This window comes from Meles meles, chromosome 7 (assembly GCF_922984935.1).
Source record: "Meles meles chromosome 7, mMelMel3.1 paternal haplotype, whole genome shotgun sequence".
In the NCBI taxonomy this organism is placed as follows: domain Eukaryota; kingdom Metazoa; phylum Chordata; class Mammalia; order Carnivora; family Mustelidae; genus Meles; species Meles meles.
Genome location: NC_060072.1, coordinates 15612126 through 15636540, shown reverse-complemented (window position 1 = coordinate 15636540; position 24415 = coordinate 15612126). Strand labels below are relative to the sequence as shown.

At 45.5% G+C, this 24415-nt stretch overlaps 1 protein-coding gene across 2 annotated transcripts in view; it reads left to right on the top strand.

Annotated features, from left to right (window-relative positions):
* RFX4 (regulatory factor X4) overlaps positions 1 to 24415 on the top strand; it is a 162680-nt gene that overhangs the window by 9733 nt on the left and 128532 nt on the right. For both annotated transcript variants that reach the window (XM_046010817.1, XM_046010816.1), the window contains exon 2: positions 16440 to 16526. In XM_046010817.1, coding sequence (XP_045866773.1) covers positions 16440 to 16526 — 87 coding nt within the window. The remainder of the gene's footprint in view (positions 1 to 16439; positions 16527 to 24415) is intronic.

Here is a 24415-nt window from a genome sequence, read left to right as displayed (position 1 = left end):
CTAATTGGTGTGCTGATTCTAAATGCTCATGGTTAGGCTGGGCTCTTAGTGAAGTTTTTAGGATTTTATAAAGTTCCAGAATTGAGACCAGGGCACACACTCAAGCTTAATTATGCTGTGTGTGATATCAATAACTTCAAATATTTTGCCATGTTTTCTTGGCAGGGTTCCATTCCACTGCTGATAATAAGTGTAGAGTGGGGGAGGAATTGGGAATTAGTATGTGCCCATTTTTTGTTCCACCCAAAAGAAAACCAACGAGTTTTGTGTCATCCTTCTGTGACCACGAGAAAGGCTATATTATCTCTGTTTCTAGGAGTTTAATTTCTTCTACTTGATGACTCCTTTTATGAAAGAGAAGTAGATTCTCTATAAAAGCATTATTTGACCTCATACAAAATAAATAACGTTGGCTGAGAAAGCCCTAGGAGTCTACATGGAAGAGAGATCCCAGAGCGCTAGAGGCCCTCAGTTAAATCATTGAGACTCTCAAGCGTTGGAAAGAAGATTGAGTGGTTATCGTGAGAGAGGCTTTGGTCTCCATGAACTTTTACTTTCAACGCAGTGGGCAGAGTTTTTGAGGTTGCTGTGGTTTGGGTAGAGTAGGGGACCTTTTCAGAAATGCCAGGCTTTTAGGAAAAACAAAACAAAACAAGAACACAGCTGTTCTTCTAATCAAGGCTCTGTTTTCAAGTTTGAAAACTTTGCTGCGATTAGAAGAATGAGTTATTTCTCTGCTTCATTGGGGTTTCCTCAGGGTGCCCAGGTGGCAGGGAACTCTCGGCCTGGGCTACCTCACCGGGCACAGCCGAGGTGGTGCTGGGAGCGGGGAGAGCTGCCCACCCAGACCTGCCCCAGGCACCCCACGCCTGGTGCGAGCCTCACCTGGAGCCCCGCCAGGAAATCACACAGTGGGGCCCAGAGGGCTGCAGAGGGATCCAAGGGAAGAGCAACCTAGAAAAGGGACTCCCTCTGCATCTGGGTTTTGTGCAAAGGTTTTCATGATCTCGAGAGTTTAGAAAACAAACAAAAAGTCCCGAGAAAGTTGTATGATTATAGGTAGTGCCTGGAGACTATCCGTTGACACGTAGATCATTTTTGAGAAGCAAAGAATGGGAGGGAAGAAGGAAACTACATTGAAATAATTTTTGGCAATTGACGTCAGGCTGACTGAGTGAGTTACTTTCAAACTGGTTATTTATTTTCTTAGTAAAGTGACTCCCTTCTTTGAAACTGGGTAGCAGATGAATAAACCATACCGTGTTTTCCAGGCTCTGCGCTAACTGCTGGTGCATGCCACCTCGTTTCATTCTTGTTCTGGACCTTTGGTATCATTATCCCCGTTTTGCAAGTGAGGAAGCTGAGATTCAGAGAGCCAAGTTACCGTGTCCAGGCCAAATATCCGGTGTCAAACCGGGTTTGGAAGACAGATTATTCTGATTTTGAAGCCAGGATGCCTCCTTGCCTCCCCAAACCTAGAGTTAGAAGGAAAACCCGAGAGATGTCCATGCTAGCCCACCTCCCCTACTTCCTACCTAAAGAAGTTCAGGAGGACAAGTCATCCCTGATCCTTGATGGTGGGGAAGGTGGCAGGTGGTAACCCACACTGCGGTTCTTGGGAGCTCACTGTCCTGGGGGCAGTGGGTGTCTGGCTGCCATGGGGACCTCAATGTCACTTTGGCAACAGGCTGACTGAGGACGCCCAGGGGCATTCCTTCCTATACACTGCCTTGGTGCAGCGTGTACCTTCGTCTCAAATCACTTCCCCAGCTTCCAAACTCAACCTGGCCCCACCACTGGGGAGGGAACTCCGCTGGCCAGTTACTCTGGCAAATTTGACATCCTAACACACCATCAGAGCTTCATAGCTACTTACTTACAGGCATGATTTTCCTTATAATAGGTTCAACATGGAAAGCTTGCTGTTCAAATAAAATAGCGCCTTCCATTTGCATAGCATGTTATAGTTTGCAATCACCGGTATAACAGTCAGTGAGGGCAGTTTGCAGTCATCGACTCAATCATTAACAGCTCTGGTTCTGGAATCCCAAAGTCTTGGAGAGAATTGGTTTTTCCATGAGCTGGGATGTATGCTTCCCAGTAAAGTGGGGCCATGCGTTGTCCCCACCTCATAGGATATTGTGAGGATTAAATGAAATAAAGTGTGTAGAAGGTCAGCATGGGGTCTTGGCATGTCATAAAATCTCAATAAACAAAAGGTGCTTTGAGCTCCATGTGCTTCTTGTTTTCCCCTAGTAGCTTCTAAGACCTGTCGTCTCTCCCCTCCCCATGAGGATGGCATAGGAGAAGAAAACAAAATTTTATACAACACTTCCACTGTGTTCAGTCTTTTCAATACATGACCTTGTAAACCTATAGGCAGGGTCTTTCCCAGTTTCTTCTCCTTCTTTCTTCTTTCTCTTCCTCCTTCTTTCTCTTCCTTCTCCTTCCCTCCTCCTCCTCTTCCTCCTTCAAGATTTTATTTATCTGAGAGAGAGAGAGAGAGAGAGAGAGAGAACACACAAGCAGGGGGAGCAGCAGACGGAGAGGGATGAAGCAGGCTCCCCGCTGAGCAGGGAGCCCAATGTGAAACTCGATGTGGACCTTGATCCCAGGACACTGAAAGCATGACCTGAGCCAAAGGCAGATGCTTAACCGACTGAGCCACCCAGGCGCCCTTCCCCAGTTCATTCTTAGTGAAACTGCCCCTCAGTGGGCTCAGTCACACGCAGTGGCTCATGTAGCGAGACTATCCACCCTGAGGTCAGTTACCGTGCCAAAGCTGATGTTGCTTCCTTTAAACCGGGCCATCGCCTCCCCACTTAAAAACATCGGGTCATAAGGAAGGAGATGGCGGTTTCCCTTCCACAAAGAACTGCCATAACCATGCCTCACGGGGGACTTACCCACGTGTGCACAAGTGCACACATTTTTCTGGCCTCATTTTTACATGTTTACTTGACGCTTTCTTTGTTTCTCAAGATTTCCCCCTGTGTCGTCACTATCTGGGCTTAGCCCAGGACAAAGCATTTTGCCGAGGGTGTCTTGCACAAGTCAGTGCTCAGTAAATGTTTACTTAAGATACAAGTCAATGTGGGATGCCTGGGTGGCTCAGTCAGTTAAGCATCTGCCTTTGGCTTGGGTCATGATCTCGGTTGGGGTCCTGGGATCAAGCCCGTGTCGGGCTCTGTGCTCAGTTGGGAGTCTGCTTCTCCCTCTCCTTCTGAAGCTTTCAGTTTTCTTCATTGTGAAAACTTCTATCCTGTACTTTCCAGGGTTAAGAGAACATGATGCAGATTAACTACCCCCTGCCCCACTTATGCTCTCTCTCTCTCTCTCTCAAATCTTAAAAAAAAAAAAAAAGAAATGTCAACCCATCCTTCATATTATGAAGAACGCTGCATCTCTCTGCTTGCTTTCTAGCAAGGCTGGCTCGTAGCTCCATGCAGATGAGTACTTGATTAACTCCGGCTGAGCTGGCCCTTTTCAGAGCCCCCTGCGTGGTGCCAGGCATGGATGCTGGTGCTGTTTACTCCCTTGCCTCCTCCCTCTCCTCACTGACCTGCAATTCTATGCCTAGCTCCGTCCTACCTGCAGGGAACAGTGGGGTAAGTAAGGTGCAGTCAGCTCTTAAGGAGCTTATATTTGTCCTAATCCTCCTAGTAACTTCATGGGGTAGTTTCTGATTTATTTATGAAGATTTTATTTATTTATTTGACAGAGAGGGACACAGAGAGAGGGAGCTCAAGCAGGGGGAGTGGGAGAGGGAGAAGCAGGCTTCCTGCAGAACAGGGAGCCCGATGCAGGCCTTGATCCCAGGACCCTGAGACCATAACCTGAGCCACCCAGGTACCCCGTTTCTTATTTATATATAGGAAGGAATTGAGACTCATGAGGTTAACTAATGTGCCTAGGGTTGCAGAACTTAGTGACTTTTCTGGGGTGGGGGGGACAGTAGAATTAGTGTCTTCCTGGCGTCCAAAGTCCTTCACTGCACCAAAAGATCTAAGAATCAAACGGAAAGAATGCTCACAGAAGGGACCACTGTGGCATGCCATGGGAGTGGGCATAATGCAAAAATTTTAACAGCTAAGACTTTTGTGGTGCTTATCATGTGAACATTCTCTGTGTGTTGTTCTCTGAGTCTCATAGAAACTCCATGAGGTGTTGTTAGGACCACCCCTCTTTTGCAGACCTTCAGAAATGAAGCTTGAGGAGGTTGAGTCCCTCCACTCCAGGTCACACGGCAAGGCAATTAGACTTGAACCTGGGAGTAGAGATTCACGGGCTGTGTGCTTAATACCTACCGTGTCATGAAAACACACAAAATGTCTCTGGCATAGACAGGGCCTCGGGAATCGTAGTGGTTCCATGGTGCTGGAACAGGCACTGTGCTAAGAGCTTTCCGCACCTCCCACCACTAAGATAAGTTTGGCAGATTATGGTTCTCCCCGTTTTACATAAGGGGACACTGAGGTTTAGAGATTTTGCCTAAAGTGTGAAGGCCGGAATTCAGGCCACTCATTCCTGGCTAGTGCCTAAGCCCATGTGCTTGTTTTTCTTTCTCCTAGTTGACTCTCAAGAAATAACTCAAAAGAGAAAAGGTACGTACCAAATTCATTAAGACGTTATAAAAATAGGAATATTAGTTCGTGGGAACACTGGGCATCAATGAGTGATCAATACGAGGGCTGTAGCAAAACAGGAAAAATCTGCTTGATGGAAGGTTAAGGGAAAACGAATAGAAACAGTATGTCCAACCGGTCCCTGGGGATGTAGGTCATATGTGTGCCCATGACTGCTTTAGATGCGGAAGCACCAGAAAAAGGACAAGCATTCACATGTGAGGGGGTGGGATTGTGGACGAATAGGTTTCTCCTTTCAACAATTTAAAATACAGTTTCGAGGATCCATTAACACAGGAATGAAAAAAGCATTTTTCCTAAGAGAGGGATGTTTTGGGAAGGTTCAGACTAGTTTGAAGTCTGTTTGGGTCTTGCCGTCGGGAGTGGGGGCTCCTGAGGCTCCAGGGCAAAGCCCCATCCCCTCAGAGAGGGAGTGAGAAGAAATGCAGACGAGACAAAGCAAACCCATAGACTAGAAAAGGCAGTGATGGGGGCGCCTGGGTGGCTCAGTGGGTTAAAGCCTCTGCCTTCAGCTCAGGTCATGATCCCAGGATCCTGGGATTGAGCCCTGCATCGGGCTCTCTGCTCAGCGGGGAGCCTGCTTCCTCCTCTCTCTCTGCCTGCCTCTCTGCCTACTTGTAGTCTCTGTCAAATAAATAAAATCTTTAGAAAAAAAGAATTAAAAAAAAAAGGCAGTGATGTCAGAAATCAGATACCATCAGATGCCATGCATAGTGAGGAGCCTTGGCCCTAAGAACCTTTCTCCAGACTTTTATATGTTTTTAATAACGTTATAATCATAGAAATAGAAACAAAGGAAAAGTCTGCCAGCATTAGGTGGAGGGGAAGTGAAATTTGCCCAGCGTGCTCAGGCAGGAATGTGCGTTAACTCTGCTGTTCCCAGGGACATTTCCAGAGCAGAGATCTGCTTTTACATGGAATGTGTCTTTGACAGGAGATGGCACTGAACACCTCAGCTTTCATGTTCTCTAGTCTCCGGGGACGTTGGTGAGTCTGTGTGATCTCCGAGCTAACAGCTCTGGGGCACTTCGGGGCTTCCTTGTTAATTCTTGTCCGTTGCCAATAATGACGCCTCCATCCTCTCTGTGACCGCTTTTGAGTTTTCCGTACTGAGTTTTCCTAAAGTGAGAAAGGGCTTAACATCGAGCCCCTGATGAGTACTTGGCAGTACGTCAGACACAGCTGGGTACTCACAGTGAGACCTTAAGGCATATATAATTACGGGTTTTACAGTATAAGGTAATGGTTAGGTGTAACCGCTGACGTGTTTTGAGTCAAACTGTCATTCTTCAAAGATATTCTTTCACCTGTGGATGCTTTTAAGTTCTATTTTTGTTGCTCGCGTGTGAACAGTGACTTTGTGGTTTTGGTTTACTGTTGTATCTTCAGAGCCCAGAACAGTGTCTGATAGTAGTTGCTCAATAAATAATTTTCAAGTGATAATTGAAGCAAAAAAAAAAAAAGTGGATGGTTAGGTTAGATTTGGGTTCAAACCCTGGCTTGGCTGCTTACTGGCTGTGTGATTTGGGACAAGTCATTGCCACGACGTCCATGAAGTGCTTGCATTGGGAGGTCACGTTCCAAGAGATGACATTAGTGTCACCTTGGGCTCACCTGCGTTCTGTCATGATTGAGACCCTGGCCAATGAGGAAGACCTGACAGGACACTGGGCACGTGGACCAGCCGGGAGAGTGAATTCCATTAGCCAAAAAGAAGGCAGAGGCCATAGCTCTTTTCATCCAGACCTTTGGATGCCTTGGGGGCCTGCTTCCCCCATCCATGAAATGAGATGATGATTCCTGTATATGAAGTAATTACAAGAGGTATGGAGCAGTTCAGCTCAGTGGTACAAAATGGCGGTTCACACAGTGGTAGTTGCTGTAACTGTAAGAGAGAGAGAAACTGAGGCTCAGAAAGGGGTAAGTACGTGGTCACGTTCACAAACCAGTGAGACAGCGAGGCAAAGCAATCAGGCCTCCTTGTCCTTTTCTCTGTATCGGATCCCCCCGCTGACAGGAGGGGCTTCCTTGCTGCAGTCGGCCATAAGGGGGCTCAGGCCCTGACGCTTGGTCATTTCCAGACCTGCAGGAGAGGCTCCCCAGGGTACGGATGGGGAGACAGCACAGCCAGCAGGTGAACGTGGGCAGTGTGGAGAGGCCCCTAGAAACACAGAGTGAGTGGTTTGGGCCGATGGGAGAGCACGGAGGCGGAGGGGTCGAGGAAGAGTGGCACTGCCTGTGGCGGAAGTAAGAAGGCCTGTGCAGTCGGCCCGTCCGCCTTCCGCAGAGACTCTCGTCCGTCGTCAGCACCCGAGGAGTCTCAGGGCAGCCTTCTGTAGCAGGGATTATTTGCCTAAACTGGAAACTGAGACATACCTACAGTGGGAGTTGGCGGGGCGGTGCATTATTTTTTAAAGGAAAATATTAGAGTTAGGAAACACATGAAAACATGGCTCAGATTTTTTTTTTAAAGATTTGATTGATGGATGGATGGATTGATTTTGAGAGAGAAGAGAGTGCACGAGCATGGGGAGGGGCAGAGGGGGAAGGAGAAAAGAATCCCAAGCAGACTCAGCATGAACGGGGAGCCTGACGTGGGGCCTTGATCTCTGGACCCTGAGGTTGTGACCAATCTTGTTGTGACTGACGGAGCCGCCCAGGTGTCCCCCTCCCCCGCCACTGCTCAGATGTTTAAAGAAAAGAAGAAAAGTAAAGAGGCAAACTGGGGAGTGTGTTCTTTAGCAAGTACTGCAAGGAGAGTGAGTGGGGTTGTGGATTAGGGATCTCGTCCCAGGAAAGGGTTGAATTGAAGGAGGAAGCGAATCCCTCCCATCTTTGCAGAGAGCCAGGCCACCAAATGTTGAGCGGATTCTAAGTGGGCTGGTGTTTCTGAGCACCCCGGCCCCTGTGTGCGATGGGCTCCCATCAGCTACAGGGATAAAGAGGACACAATGGACACATCCTGAGGCCCGGGGTGTGGGGATCATGGCACCAAGCCATTCACACTCCTCTCTGTCCTGGCCATGTGTCTGTGCAGCCTGTACCTTCCCCATCTGCACCGTTGATATCGAATGAGATCATCCCCGTAAATGACCAGGAGCCCAGCGCCGATGCTCCACAGTGAGCTACCGTGCTGCTGGTGGTGAAGACGGTGGGAGGCCACGTTCCAGGACGTGTCATTACTGTCACCTGAGATTCACCTCAAGTTGTGCTTGAGACCCCAGCAGGTGAGGGAGAGCTGTGGGGACAGGGGGACACCTGTGTCTTGGACCAGCTGGAGTAGTGAATCCAGTTAGATGGAAAGAGGGCAGAGTTCTTATCTTTTCTCATCTTGCTGCCTCTGTCCTAAGCCACTCCGAATTCATTCGGCTCTTGCAGCGGCCTCCTACCTGGGGGACCGTTAAGTCTCAGTTTGCCTGGGACTGGCTTGCACATGTGGTCCTGGCAAAATCAGTCTCCAAAGTGTGGATCATAATCATGTGGTCTCCTGCTTCCCTTTCTCTGCCCTCTGCGTTTGTGTTCAGTAGCACCCAACGGAGCTGCCCACAGAATGGTTTCTGGTTTTGTTTTTTAGAGATGTGTTTATTTGGGGCGCCTGGGTAGCTTGGTTGTAGAGCCTTTTCACGTGACGCTCCTTCTGCCAGGAACACTGCTCCCTCGCTGTTGACCTGGGGTGGCAACAGGATGCCTTCGGAGTCTTCAGCTGTCGGTTACATGCCACCTCCTCCGAGAAGCCTCCCTGACTCACACATTAGATCAGACTCCCGTTTCTTTTCTCTTCCGCGGCTCTCTCAGGAGCCCCATCTCTGTTATCCAACGGCTGACTCTCACGCTAAACTCTAACCTTCCCTGAAGGCAGAAGCGGTGCCTGCCTGGTTTGCCGCTCCGCCCCTCCCGTGTCGCACAGCGCCTGGCACGCGGTGCCCCACAGATGCCTCACCAACAGGCCGTGGGGTGAATGTGTGTACAGCCCCTAGCAGGCTACACTTTCTGAGCCTGTGCCGCTCACGTCACCTGCTTGGGGCCCCCCCAACAGCTTTTTAGCACATTGGGGTAAAGTGGGGTTCTTCCTAGGGCCAGCAAGTGCCTACATGCATTCGGCCCTTCCTACCTCTGACTTCGTTTCCTGCTGCTCTCACCGTCCTCCCTCTCCCCGCCACACTGGTTTTCAGGCCCACCCTCAGGTCTGGCCCCTGCCCCCACATCGCCTCCTCCAACAGGCCCTCGGTGTCCCGCTAGCTCAAACAGCTCCCCCGTCTCTCTTTATCTCATTCTGGGGCTTCATTTTCTTCCCAACACTCCTTGTGTTCTGAAGTCATCTTGCATATTTGTTTTTGGGCATCACCACCACAGAATCCAAGCCCCCTGAGAGCAGGGACCTTGTCTGTGGTGTCCAGCACGAGAACCTACCTTGGTGTCAGGCAAACAGTTGGCGCTAAAGCAATGTTTGGTGAGCAGGGGAAGGAATACAGGCAGGGGCAGGGTGGGGTGGCCCCCTGGAGGCAGGGCAGGAGCCCCTTCCTGGAACCCAGAGGCCCCTGGGGCAGGGCCTGTGGTGTTGTCATGGCAACCCACTGACCTGTGCTGCCCCCCCCTCCCCCAGAGGCCACAGCTGCCTGCCTCCTGGAGGCAGACTTGCCACGTGTTCCTGTGTGTCACTACGGTGGGGAGCCCAGGGCAGAGGGAAACTGGGGCCGGGAGAGAGAATGATGAAGAGGAGATCACGCCTTGGTGCCGGGGGAGACAGGAGCAGGCCTTGTTGGCATGGTTCCACTGGTAATGGCTGCGCCTGGGGGAGGGGAGAAGGGGGCGGAGACACCCTGACACCTCCAGGACCTGGGGTCTGGCCCTCCCTTGGCAGCTGGGAGTGTGACGTGTCAACTTTTTGATGTAACATTTCTAGAGCTGTGAGTTCCTAAAATAGGCCCCAGCACAGGGCCCTGAAAGACTGTTGATAGAAAGAGTATGAATAACGCCTTCTATTAAAACCCGGTGACAGTTTGTAAGTCAGGCAGCATTTTCTTCAGGTGTTGCATAAGTCGAGAACTCCCTGTTCTCATCCAGTTCCTCAGAAACAAAGCTCGTCGTGTCACTCCCCCACTGCTCCAGAACGATGGCTGGCTCCCAGCTGCCTGTAGGCTTCTCGGTCTGGTGGGTGAGGCCTTGGCAATCTGCTCCTCCCAGACTCTCCCACCTGCTCCCCCGCCTCCTCTGATCCCAGGTCAGTGGGCTTGTCGCCTTTCTCAGAACCCACTTTGTGCTTTTGTCCGTGACATGGCCCTCCTGGCCTCTTCTCTCTGGCCCGGGCCGTATCCTTTAAGGACCGGGTGAAATGCCACCTCCTGTACGAAGGCCGACACGGAAGCTTCTCTGTGCTTCTGTGACATGGTATTATAGTAACAGACTACTCCCGGTTACCTGCCAGCTTCTTGAGGCCGTGTGTCCCAGTAAGAGCACACTAGCCTCAAAGGGAGCCAGACCTGACCCTGGCGTGGCCAGCAGCTAGCTGCCTGCCTTTACCCAGCGTCTCTGACTCTCCAGTGCTGACTCGGAAAGATCCGAGTCAGGATCTTTCAGGTCTCTGTTTCAGAGTTGTCGTGAGGAGGAAAAGGGAGGCATGCAGAGCAGAGTGACTGGTGTGGGGGGAGAAAGGTCAGTAAATGCCTTTACTGTCTGTCCTCGTCACTCGGCCGCGAGCTCCTGGTGGACAGAGACCATGCTTTCCTCATCTTTCCATGGCCCGCAAAGCCAGGCCTGCTAAGCGCTTCACCTGTATTATTTCAGTTAATCTTTGGAGAACCTGGAAGGTGGGGCTCTTGGAAGCTTCAGGAATCATCCTGATGTTACACAGCTAGTAAGTGGCAGGGCTGGGAGTTGAAATCCAGTTGTTCTAACTCCGAACCCCACATTCTCCCTGGCCTGCCTCTGTCTTCTCTTTCATCTTGCACTGTCTCCCCCTTGGTCACTCCATCAGCCACAGGCCTTCTTGCCATCCTTCCATCCACGATCACCAGCCACCCAGGATCTCACCTCAGGGCCTTGGCCTCTCCGGACCCCTCCCTGCGGACCTTTTGAAGACTTACGCCCTCCCTGCACTCAGTCTCTGCTCAGATGCTGCTACTTCTCAGAGGCCTTCCCGGGGGAGGACCCTTTCTTCCCCATCCTGTTCTTTTGTCCTACTTTACTTCTTCACAACCCACCACCAGCAGCCGGGAGCCCGACACCAGGCAGGTGCCTGCGGATGACGCATGGCAAAGATGGACAAGGTTATTAGACTTACATGTTTAAGGTGGGGAAAATAAATAATAAAACAAGAATGAGTGAACAAGGTATTCTCGGGTCCCCCGACCCTGGGTCCTCCAAAGGTATCTTGCTGTAATATATTGACCCCCCGTTAAAATGTTTGTGTCGTCTCTTCTGTTGCAACTTAACACTTGGTCGTGACTTGCACAATGCATGAGTGGATGGATGGCTAGCCCACGATCACTGTCTGTGCCCGGTATGATGTGGCAGGCAGAAGCAGCATAGGCTTTGGAGATGGAAGGTCTGGGATTGAATTCTGGCTTTAATCCCTCTGACTGTGTGACCTTGGACCAGCCTCTGCCATGGTCTAGACCCCAGTTTCCTTATGTTTAAAGTAAGATGAATTTCAGTCTCATGAGGTACACCAGGAAGCTCAGATCATGTTCTTGGGTCAGTGTGCCCTGTGAACGTCAAGGATTACCTGGCTTTGGGCCACCGTCTCTGTCGGGTCCTCCCGCCGGATCAATACCTGTTCCCCAAGCTGTTCTGAGCCTTGGACGTGCCATGTCCCTGATGCAGTTACTTCCTGGCTGTTCTTTGCTGCTGCACAGGGACCCAGACTTCTAGAAAACCCAATCTAAAGTGGGAAGGCTTGAAGATCTGCCTCTGAGGAGTAAGGGTTAAACTCCTTGGAAAGTAAGAATCCACAAGCATGGTTGGTGTCTTCCTTCCTGCCCGTGACCCCAGATGAGTCAGGGGAAGCAATGCTTTGCAGCCCAGAAGCCCAACTCACAGCTGTCTGTACATCCTGTGGGATACTTAGAGCATATGGGGTCCTTACTCAAAGATTTGTTTTTATAGATCAAGAACGAGGCAGTGGGGAGCAGGGAGTTAGCCAAGTGTGAGCTGAACTCTCTTTGTCCCATGCCCAGGTCAGGGTGCAGATAGGGCAGCACTGACCACAGCCTGCCTTCTCTTGGAACTTTTGCTTCAAGCCTCAGTTTTCATGTCTGTTAGTAGAGATCTTAAAACATACCGCATACTGTTATTCTGAGATCCCTGTAATGTAAGCCACATTTGTGAAAGTATCTTGCATAGTACCCAGTGCACAGTGGGAACTTAATGTTATTCTTCAAAAAAAAAAGAATGCACTGAACAACACATTCATTGTGTCACAGCCATGGGGTAGGGCACAGTGCAAGCCACTGGGTACAAGGTGGACAGAAAGAACAGGCTTCCTGCACTCGTGAGTATGGGGAGTAGCATCTGCCCGGCTTTCTAGTGACAACTGCGGGCCCGAAGCCAGTCTTCCTCATGTCTGTGTCACTTACAGCTTTTATTAAAGCTGCTTCTTTCCAGAAGGCACAACAGAGACACTCGTTGAATGCTGCTTTCTTTATTTGAAAAATCACCTTTGATGTACCATTTCGTGCCTTCTGTGGTAAAAAAGAAAAGATTAGGAAATTCTGTAGCCATACGGATCTGCTTATATGCGGTGCATTCTTTGATACCACGTGTGTCAGTGACGCGACATTTCTCGGGACGGTGCTATCGGAGCAGCTTCAGACCAGGTGCTAGTGAGAGTCGAAAGAAATAGAACAACACGGACTTCATTCTGAAGATATTTAGGACCTAAACAGAAGGGCCTGCTATATATAGCAGAGGCTGGCAAAGAAATACGTGAATGAATTTAACAGAAAACAGTAGTAGGTTCTTAGACTTCCAGCAAAAGTCCGAATGCCAGGCAGACTGTGCTCAGTGTTGCTGTGTTGGTACCGGGTGCTGGGGACCGTAGAGAACACAGGAGGAGGAGAGAGCTCAGCCCACCCTTGGAGAGAGCATTTTGGTCATGATCTAAGTCTAAATGACAGTCCTGCCTCTTCTTAGCAGTGTGACTTTAGTCAAGTCACCTAATCTTACTGAGCCTTCGTATTCTTGATGACACCCACTTCAAGCTCATTATGAGGATTAAGTACCGCTGGTTTATGTAATGTATTTGCGTAATGCTTGGCCCATAAAGAGCCAATGGACAGAGACCTTTATTATTATTATTAAATCACATAATCTTCAAGTAAATGAGTTAGCACAGCGCTTGATTAGAAATGCAATAGTCCTGTCGTAAAGACCAAAATACATCGTTAATAGTTTTCAAGTAGATGAAGTTTCCTGCAGGTGACCTGAAGAGAGGCCTTGCAGTCATGTGGACCAACCTGACTTAGGGGGCGTCGGCTGTAGATGCCGCTGTTGAGAGACCTGCCAGGGAGGAGGACGAAGGTCAACAAGCACCTGCAGATGCAAGGCCCACGACCTGTTTAGATGTCCCGGTGACATCTGATGTAAGACCTCTGAACGCTCTGAGAACTCCAGATTTCCAGAACAGCAGATGCTTCTGCCGTATTTGGCACTGCTGGGACCATGGTCTGGACCCTCCAGAGTGCATCCTGGATGCCACAGGGGCACGTGGCCATTGATGCGCTAGAAGACAGCCAGATGCAGGTGGACTGGATGGCACGGAAGCGGGAAGAGCTCCCTCCAGGCAAGAGCGAAGTGAGTGGGGGTACTTTGACCAGGAAGATGGAGCCGCGGTGTCTGTCTTCTGATCTGTGCTCTGTGTTGCCCCGGGGAGAAGAGTAGCAGGGTGGCTCCCGGCATAGGCCATGGTGTGGGAGAGACCTGAGTGGTTGCTGTGGGTGGAGCGAACGGTTACTTGGTGAGTTTTCTTCTTTCCTTCCGGCACTTCCAGTCCCCTCTCTCTTCTCGTCACCCTGCTCTCATTTCTCTCCAGTGCTGGGCAACCTGGTGGGGGGGGAGCACAGCCCTCTGGAAAGTTCTTCCTTGACTTGAGCTCTGAGCTCTTGTGGGCTGGTGTTGCGCTCTCTTGGCCTTGGGTGTTCAGAGCCATCTCCCTTCCAGAATGTTAGCATGAGTTCTTCAGAGTGTGCCCCGCCAACCACTGGGGCTTCTCACCTGCAGGAACTGGCCCTTTTGAGGACTCCAATGTTAACAGGCCTGATCTTTTTTTTTTTTAAAGATTTTATTTATTTGACAGACAGAGATCACAAGCAGGCAGAGAGGCAGGCAGAGAGGGGGAAGCAGGCTCCCTGTTGACCAGAGAGCCCGATGTGGGACTCGATCCCAGGACCCTGAGATCATGACCCGAGTCTAAGGCAGAGGCTTAACCTACTAAGCCACCCAGGCGCCCCAACAGGCCTGACCTCGACACAGACAAATGGGTGAGAGGGAGAGTATTTCTCTTAGTTCCCTGTGTCTGCTGAAAAGGTGTGTGTGTGCACGTGCATACACGTGTGTGCATGTGAATGTGCGTGTCCATACGCATGTGAGAGTCGCTAGATGTGACTAGTTAGGAAGACCAGGGTGGGCTCGAGAAACAACAGCAGTCGCTCTCACCGGGGTGCTCTGGTGGAGGACGGGGCTACGGATTTCAGGAGCTGCCCTCCCAAACCAGCCGCGCCTGCCACCGAGGAAAACGGGCTAGAACTCGAGGGGATTAGAAGATCCGAGTGGAGATATTCTAGAGCATCCTGAAAAGAATTCTGGAGATTTGTACCCCGAAGCATCTTTGGAAGCAATGTGATGACAAACACCCACCTTGCTGTGTCCTCTCACCTTTGACAACCTCACAAGCCACTTGTTTCTGCGTTGCACAGTTGGTGTCTGGAAACTGGTGGCATTTTAATGTTTTGAATTTCTCTTCTACTCAGTGTTTCCTCAGAAATACCAGCTTTCCATTTCCTCTTAACAAGCTGCCTCCGGTTCCTCCCCTTGGATATGTCCCCCTACTTATTTACAATTTAGGGAGCAGCTTTTAAAAAAGCAGTTTGTTGGGACATAGAATGGAAAACAAACCCCAACGCTTCTCCCTGCAGTTTGCGTTTGCTTCTTCCCTGTCCCCCCACCCCCGCCCCACCCCTGCCCCTCGGTTGCCAGCATGCCTCCTTTCTGGAATATGTCACCTACAGTGTTAACTCATGATCTTGTCTTTGGCTCTTTGAATTTCAAGGAGTCACATGACTTAAATCTCATGCTTTCTAGGAAGAAAGATGGCGATTAAAATCTTTCCTTCTGAGAGTCGTCAGAATTCTGTGAGATGACATATGCAAAGTGCCTGGCAGATTAGAATAGGTGCTCAGTTAATGCCAGCTGCTAAATTCCAAAGACAACACGGTGCGGGGGGGACTGCCCCCTGCAGAAACACAAAGCTGTAGTCAGCTCTGCTCTAACACTGTATAGGCCTTCCCCCAAATCACTACATTCTACAAAACAAAATGATAGATACCAGTTTACTAGAAAAATAAATGAGGGGCGTAACACTCAAAAGCTCTTTCAGTGACACATTAAAAAAATAGGAATCTAATCAAAATGACAGCAGAGTTTTGCCCACGTTAATTCAGTGTTTAAGAGGTGCAGAAATACAACTAAGCCTGGCATTTCACCTTGGAAAAGACCTGAAGTCTGACTTGGAGGTGGATGTCCGAAAGGCTGTCGCTTGTGAGTTATGGTGAAGTGGTTATTATCCAGGCAGGTGTGGCTCATAACACGCGTGGTGAGCTTAGGTAGCTGGTAGATATCTCCGGCGTGAGCACGTGGGATTTTTGCATATTCCTATGGCTGGGGGGTTTGGTTCAGCTAGGTGTGGTTTTCTGCATTTGCCTGATGCTTCTTAGGGAAGAAATGAGTGTTAGCAGACACAAAGTTTGCTGTCTGCTCAGATCATTTCCTAATGTATTACCTGCACGGGAGTGCATGCTTATTTTCCAAACAAGCATTGTAGGAGAATGGACTGCAGTTAGCGGATGTCGTTGAATGAATGACGGAGGGAGCGCTAGCTGGTCTAGCCAATGGACTAAACATCGTGCTACATTGTGGAAAGTACTTTTGTAGACTTTGGAATCTGATGAAGAAAACAGTCTTTTAGATTTTGAAAGTACTACATAGCTGTTATATAGCTTTTAAGATCTCCTCCCACAGTGGTTTTGGGCTTATGCTTGGAAGCGCTCCTGGGGCGGGGGCGGGGGGGTGGTGTGGCGGGGAGGGTCACCAGGCAAAGGAAGGGAGCTGCCAAGTTCCCTGCCCTCCTCCTCCAGTTCATCCAGAACCCTCAGGTTATATCTGTTTTCCTTTTTGTTTTTCATTTGAATAAAGGGTTCTGCTGCTAATTTATCCATAAACCACCACCAGTGGTTTAGTAGACCAAGCTTTGTTTTACAAAGGACTTCTCGGTGCAAAGATAATCCTCAGCTGGTACTATTGAGATGTGACTATTCCAGAAGTAGTAGAATCTGACCAAGAAATACTCAAGAGGGCTTCGGTCACCGTTGTGTCTCCGCAGTGGCACCCGTGGGGCTTCGTGGAAAACCCAGTTTCAGCCGGGGCAGGTCTCAGATGAAAACCAAGGGGCAGTTGAGTCGAATGTGTTTATGATGTTCCTGTCTCTTCACAAACACCAATAGCAATTCTGCAATTCTGTGATTTTCTTTCCTCTTTCTCTCTTTCTTTCTGTTTTGTTTTTTGTTTTTTGTTTTTTTTTAGAGAGCTGGATTGAAAGATGTCTCAATGAAAGTGAGAACAAACGTTATTCCAGCCACACATCTCTGGGGAATGTTTCTAATGATGAAAGTAAGTGCTTGAAATTCCTTCTTCCACCATGTCCTAGACACGGCCAGTGTCCTCATGGGAGGGATGGTGTTTCTCGAATGCTAGGTTGGGTCGAGTCACCTGGGGCAAGAGACTCTGAAGCCATTTATGGAATACACTAGCCCCCCACCCTGGGACATTCTGCGCTGGGGAGTGCAGTGCAGTCGGGTAAACCGAGAAACGAGCCACAGCAAACACCTGCTGTTTACACGTTCATATTGTCTGAGTCCCCAAAGACCGTGTTACAGTGACACTCCAGTTGGGCAAATGTGGACCCTGAATGGGAAAGGCCATTCTCTGTGTCCCTGTAGATGCAGGATTAAATCAGTGTGTCATGGGATCGTTGTTTCAGCATCACAAATGTCCTTGCTCGTTGAAAATAAAGATTTCTCCCAGATCTTGGACTAGAGATTTGGGAGTTAATAGGAAGATATAAACTGCTGTGGTTACACCTTTCCCTGCGTTATGTCAGATTGGGTCTTCTGGGGACCTCATATTAAGAGAGAAGACTGATGGGGGCTTGTTTTTGCCTCCTAAACACTGAAAAGGGGGGGCAGCTCATCATAAATGTAATTTCCAGCAGGGACAGAGTGCCTTTCTCCCTTGGCTGGTAAAGTACATCGCCTTAGTGCAGCTTTCTCAGAGCATGGCCCAGGGACCATCTGCTCCACAATGCCCAACAGTGTTTGCTGGTCATGCCAAATAGCTTTCTTCAGGTTCCTTCTGGCATTGTCGTTCTATCATCACGATTTTGCATCATTTTATAAAATTGAGATTAATTGAACATAAAGTTTATAAACTTTATGTGAATGGTCTGATGAATATCTTTTGTTCTCTCATTTTGCATCTGCTTATGTAAACACCACCCAGAGAAGAGGCAGAATGTTTCTAGAACTCTGGGAGGTTCCTTTGTGTCTCCTCCCTGTTAATAACCACCATCCTGAATTTTATCACTATCGTTTGAGTTTGCCCGTTTTTGAAGCATTATATAAATGGACTTATAGAGTCTGTATTCTTTTGTATATAGCTCCTTTCACTCAATGTAATATCTGTGAGATGCGGCCACACTGTTTACGTAGCTGTACTTTTTCATTGCTGTGTAGTATTCCACTGTGGGCATATGCCACAGTTTACACATCCATTTAAATGTTGATGGTACATAAGTTGTCTCAAGTTTTTAGTTATTTCTTAAGCATCTCTGAGCATTCTTTGTCTTGTGCTAAAATATATATAACATAAAATTGGCCATTTAAATAATTTTAAGTGTACAATTTGATGGAGTATTAAGTACATTCATCCGTCACCACCATCCATCTCCAAAACTTTTTTCATTTTCCCAAACTAAAACTCTAACAATAACTCCCCATTCCCGCCTCCCCTGTCCCATCTCCCAGTCCCTGGCTACTACTATGCTACTTTCTGCCTCTATGAATTTGACTATATAAGTAGAATCATGTAACATTTGTTTTTTTGTAACTGGCATACTTCACTTAGCATAGTATCTTCAGGGTTCATCCATGTTGTAGCATGTATCAGGAATTTCCTTCCTTTAAAGTCTGGATGACATTCCATTTTGTGTATACCCCATTTGGTTTATCCATTCATCCTTCGATAGGCATTAGGGTTGTTTCCACCTTTTGGCTCTTGTGAATAATGCTGCTATGAACATGGGTATGCAAATATCTGCTCAAGTTCCTGCCTTCAGTTCTTTCAACTGTATACCCAGGAATGGAATTGCTGGAATGTGTGATAATTCTATTTTCAATATTTCGAGAATCACCATACCATTTTCCATACCAGCTGCACCATTTTACGTTCTCACCAGCAAAGCACAAGGGTTCCAGTAGCTCCATATTCATGCCAATATTTGTTATGTTGTGTGTGTTTTTTAAAGTAATAACCATCCTAATGCATGTAAAGTGGCATCTCATGATTTTCATTTGTACTTCACTAGTGATTTGTGGTTTGAGCATCTTTTCATGTCCTTATTCATCATTCACATATCTTTCTTGGAGAAATGTCTGTTCAAGTCTTTTTAGCCACTTTTTAATTGAATTGTTTATTTTTTTTGTTATTGAATTGTTAGATTTCCTTATATATTTTACATACAAACCCCTTATCAGGTACATGATTTGCAAAAATTTTTTTCCATTCCGTGGGTTGACTTTTACTCTGTTGGTTGTGTCTGTTGACACGCAGAATTCTTATTTTGATGTAGCCCAGTGTATGTTTTTCTTTTGTTGCCTGTGCTTTTGGTGTCATATCCAAGAAACCAATGCCAAACCCAACACCAGGAAGCTTTTCCTCTATGAGATTTTTATAGTTTTATCTCCCACATTTAGGTATTTGACCTATTTTGAGTTAATTTTTATATGCAGTATAACTAAGGGTCCAAATTCAGTTTTTTTTTGTTTGTTTTTGCATGTGGATATCCAGTTTTCCAGCAGTATTTATTGAAAAGACTGTTCTTTCTTCATTGAATGGTCTCAACACCCTTGTTAAAAATCGTTTAACCATATATGTGAGGGTCTATTCCTGGTCTCTCTGTTCTATTCTATTCTATTGGTCTGTATGTCTATCCTTATGCCAATGTCACACTATTTTGATTGCTGTAGCTTTGTACTAAGGGGTGTGTGTGTGTGTGTGTGTGTGTGTGTGGTGCATATGATCATCTTCTCCAACCACTCTGACTAAGCCTTCCAGGACTATATTAAATAAATTGACAGAAGTGAGCGTCCTTGTCTTGTTCCTGATGTTAGAGGAAAACCTTTCCGACTTTCACCATTGAGTATGATGTTAGCTGTGAGTTGTTTGTATGGGCTTTTAGTGTGTTGAGATAGTTTTCTCCTATTTCTACTTTGTTGGGTGTTTTATCATGAAAAGGTGTTAAATTTTGCCAAACACTTTTTTCATACCCATTGAGATGACCCTGTGGCTATTCTGTTAGTATAGTGTACACACAGATTGATTTTCCTATGTTGAACCATCCTTGCATTTGGGGAATAAAAAACCGCACCTGGTCATGGTATACAGCCCTTTAACACACTGTTGAATTCTGTTTCCTAGATTTTGTTGAGGACTTTTGCATTAATATTCATGAGGGCTATTGATTGGGAGCTTTCTTTTCTTGTTGTGTCTTTGTCTGGACTTGGTATCAGGGTAATGCTGGCTTCATAGAATGAGTTGGAAAGTGTTCCCTCCTCTTCCGTTTTTTGGAGGAGTTTGAGAAGGATTAGTGAACATTCTTGTAGATACTGCTTTTGTGGTCTGCCTGCTCACATCCTTTGCCTGTTGGTTTCTTTTTAAGTTGTGCTGTTTGTCTTTTCCTTAATGATTTGTAAAGGTTGTTTTTATATTCTCAGGAGGAGGTATTTGTCAGATAAAAGTATTGCAAACATCTCTGAGTTTGTAGTCAGCCTTTCATTCTCTTAGTGGTATTTTTTTGGTGAACAGAAGTTCTTAATTCGAATAACATCCCGTTTATCAGTGTTTTTCTTTTGTAGTTAGTGCCTTTTGTTTTGCATTAAGAAATCTTTGCCTACCTCTGGGTCATTAAGATAGTTTTCATATTATTGTCTAAAAGTTTTATTATTTTGCCTGTTACTTTGATATCAGAAGTCCATCTGTAATTTTTGTATATGGTGTGAAGGAGGAGTCAACAACAAAAAATTAAAAAATTTATTTTTAATTTTTGACTGATAGAGCACCTTTTGTTGGGAAGAATCCTTTACCCATTGGCTGTAAATCAGGAGACTGTACATATGTGGATCTGTCTTGACCTTTATTCTGAACCATTTGGTCTGTTTTTCTGTTTTGGGGTCATAAGATTCTTTAAGATCTTTTTGGTTAATTTAAATTATTAATATTTCCATACAAATTTTAGAACCAGTTTGTCAATTGTCACAAAAATCCGCAGGATTTTGATTGAGATGACACTGATTCTACAATCAGTTTGGGAAGAATGGACATCAACATCAAATTTCCTGTCTGTGTGTGTGACCTCACACCTCCATGTATTAAATGGCCTTTAATTTCTCTCAGCAGTATTTCATAAATTTTAGTGTAGAGGCTTTGTGCATCTTTCATTAGATTTATTCCTAGGTAATTGATATTTTTCAGCGTGCTTGTAAGTAGTCGTATTTACAATTTTTTCTCATTCTTTGTCACTAGCATATGAAAATGCAGTTGATTTCTTAGATCATGACCATATCCAGCTGCTTTGCTAAATTTGCTTATTAATTATGAGTTTGCTTTTAAAATTTTTTCAATGGACATAATCACGTCATCTGAGAATAGTGAGAGTTTTCCATCTTCTTTTATAGTCTGTATGTTATTATTTTTCTGTGCTTTAGAGACCTTAGTGCAATGTTGAGTTGAACTGGTGATAGCAGACACGCTGTCCTGTTCCTGACCTAAGGAGGAAAAGCATTTTGTGTTCTAGCATTGAATGTCAGGCTTGCTGTGGGTTTTGTTTGCAGGTATTCCTGATCAAATCCCTGGTTTGCTGAGAGATTTTTCTTGAATATATGTTGACCTTCATTAAATGTTTTTCTGCCTCTGTTGAGATTATTGTAGTTCCTCTTCTTTATTCTATTAATATGGTGAATTATATGGATTAAATTTTGAAAGTTGCCAATCTTCCATTCCTGGCATAAATGGCACTTGGTCAGATATATTATTATCTTTTTTTTATCTATTTCTAGGTTACATTACCTGTTTTGTTAAGAATCTTCGTACCTATTATTTATAAGATTTTATTGGCTTCTGATTTTTCTTTCTTATGATTCCCTTCTCAGGTTCTCGTGTCATACAGGTCTTCTAAAAAGAGGCGGGAGTTTCTTCTTTTTTGTTTCTTCTGAAGAGTTTGTGTAAGATTGACACTACTTCTTTCTTAAAAGTTAGGAGAATTCAGCATCAAAGTTCTCTGGGTTTGGAGTTTTCTTTAAGGATATTTTTTTCTTGATTTGTTACTTTTAGCAGATTGTTACTTTTAAGGAATTAATTTCATCTAAATTATCAAATTTCTTTATATGACACTGTTTAAACTTTCCTTTTTTTACTTTTCCTCATGTATTTAGCACATAGAGCAATGGCTCCCTCTCATTTCTGATATTGACAATCTATGTTTTTCTATTTTCCTCAGTCAGTTCTGCCAGAGTTTATCAATTTTATTAGACTTTTCAAAGATGCAACTCTTTAGCCTTATTGTTTTTTCTCAACTGACATCTTTTTAAAATTTCATTTATTTCTACTCCTCTTCTGTATATTGCTTCTTTTCTTCTACTACTTTGTTTGAGTTTTGTCTTTTTCTAGCTTTTGAGACTCTTAGATCATGGAATCTAACCTTTTCCAAGACAGGCATTTAAAGTTACAGATTTTCCTTTAAGAACTGCTTACGTATATCCCATAATTTTTCTGATGTCATACTTTCATTATCATTCAGTTAAACTCATGTTCCAATTTCTATTGTGATTTCTCCTCTTTTCTTCTGGCTTAGTTAGAAATCTGCTGCTTTGTTTTCCAAACATTTGGTTATTTCATAGTTATCTAGTTATTGGCTTCTATTATAATTCCACCTTGGTCAGAGAACATATTCTCTATGATTTCAATCTTCGAAATTGTCTAGACTTGCTTTTTGTCCTGACAGATGGTCTCTTTGGCAAATGCCCATGTACACTTCTGAAGACTGTGTATTCAGCAGATAATGGGTGAAATCAGATCAAGTGGGTAATGGTATATCTTTTTTCATCTTCCTATTTCCAACCTTTCTGAATTGAATATTAAAGTTTTTAATATGTGTTTTTATACCAGTCTGATCATCTGTAACTTAAATTGTAATATTTACATCATTTAAATGTAATGCACTTAAATTAAATTACATTGTTGGGTTTAAATCAACAAACTTACTATTTAATCTTAATTTGTCCCTTCTGTCTTTATTCCTTTATTACTTCTTTTCTTGATTTTTTGGGAAGAATGATCCAGTTTAAGATTTTTTTCTTTGATGTTTTCCTCTACTGACTTTCCAATGACAGATTCTTTTCGATTGGTCCTCTCAGGTCCACTCACATTACCCTTTCTCTCCTTTCCAGCCTAGTCACGAATTGCTCACACTTGAACCCTATTTAGCTCCATCCCACCCTCTGTACTATTGCCTTAATGTATTTTACTTCTAAATGTTTCAAACCCCATGAGACATTATTATTATTGTTTTAAACAGTCAATATTTTTTTCTATTTATTCACATATTTACCCTTTTGGGGGCTCTTGATTCATGCCAGTAAGTGCTTCCACCTGGGACCATTTTTACTTCAAGCCAAATAAACTCCTTTAATAGTTTGGGTAGTGTAGTGTCAGGTAGTGGAGAGCATGAAGAACGTCTTTATTTCACCTGTATTTTTTGAAGGACATTTTTGCTGGATATAGAATTCTAGGTTGTTAAGATCTCCCCCCCGCCCCGCTTTCAGTACCTTACGGTTGTCATCCCATTGTCTTCTGGCTTCCAAAAGTTAGTCTTCAGACTTATTTTTCCCCCTTTGAATGCAATATGTCTTTTTGTCTCTGGCTGCCTTAAAGATTCTTTTCTTTGTCTTCAGTTTTCAGCACTTTGACTACAAGGTACATGGATATGGTTTTCTTATATTCTTTCTTCTTGGGGTTCACTGAACTTCGCTATTCACTGAACAACTGGATTGTTGTTCATCAAATTAGTAAAATTCTTGACAATTGGCTCTTCAAATAGTTTTCCTGCCCCATTCTGTCTTACCAGCTTCTGGGACTGTAGTTATGGGACTACTGGACCTTTGACTGTACCTCCTATGTTTCTTATCTCTGCTTTGATTTGTCCATTTTTCTCTCTTTGTACCTCAGTTTGGTGTTTTCTATGGACTTCCTGAACTTCCAGTTCTCAAATCTCATTTCTGTTTTGTCCAGCCTGGTAATAAGCCTGTCCAAGTGATCTTAATTTCAGGTTTTCTTCTGTGGTAGATATCTGTTTGATTTTTCTTTTTTTCCCTGAATCTCAGTTGATATTCCCTGTTTTTCATCTCTGTTGTCCATCATTTCCTCTATTTTGACCATCTGTTCCCTTGTCCCCTTAAGCATATTAACCATAGTTATTTTAAAGTCCCTGTCTGGTAACTGTAATATTCGAGTCCTCTCTGGATTAACTTCTAAGACCCGTCTTTTTCCTTTGGATTTCAGGGTTTGGGTCCTGTTTTTCAGGTTGCCTTATAGTTTTTGATTTGATGCAGATATTTTGGATGCAAAGCAAGAGAGGCTTTGGGTGAATTATGTTAACTTCCTCTGAAGGGTGTTAAATTTTGTTCTAGCAGGTAGATAGAGAACGAGCAGGTCTCCTCAATCCTGTCAAACCTTGATTAAATCTGATTTGTTTTAATCTTGTCTATGCTTCTAGGATGGGGTCTCTACTCCAGGCTCACAGCTAAAAGCTCTGGGTCCACAGCTAAAAGCTCTGGGTGTTTACTAAGTTCCTTCTTCCTCATCCAGCTTGAACTCTAGCCTCTGACTCCCCCACTAGTCAGTGATCAGTTGATCAGTTCTTCAGCCTCGAAGCTGATGTGTTCTCCTTGATTTTTTGGTTTCTTACTCTCTGCATGAGTCAGTGGGCTAAAGATTTAAGGGGAATTCAAATGCAGATATGTTTCCTTCTCTGAGGCTCTTCTCTCTGGAACATGGTTCCTTAGATCTGAGTGAGCCACTTTGTCATCCCAAACTCTGACTTCAGCCCAACAGACCATACTGTTGCTTGGGTTCTGTTTCCCAGGGCAGCAGTTGAGAAGCATAGTCAGGGAAAATTCAGGGTGAACGTGGAGGGTACATCCTGCGCTTCCTTTCTCTCAAGGCCTGTG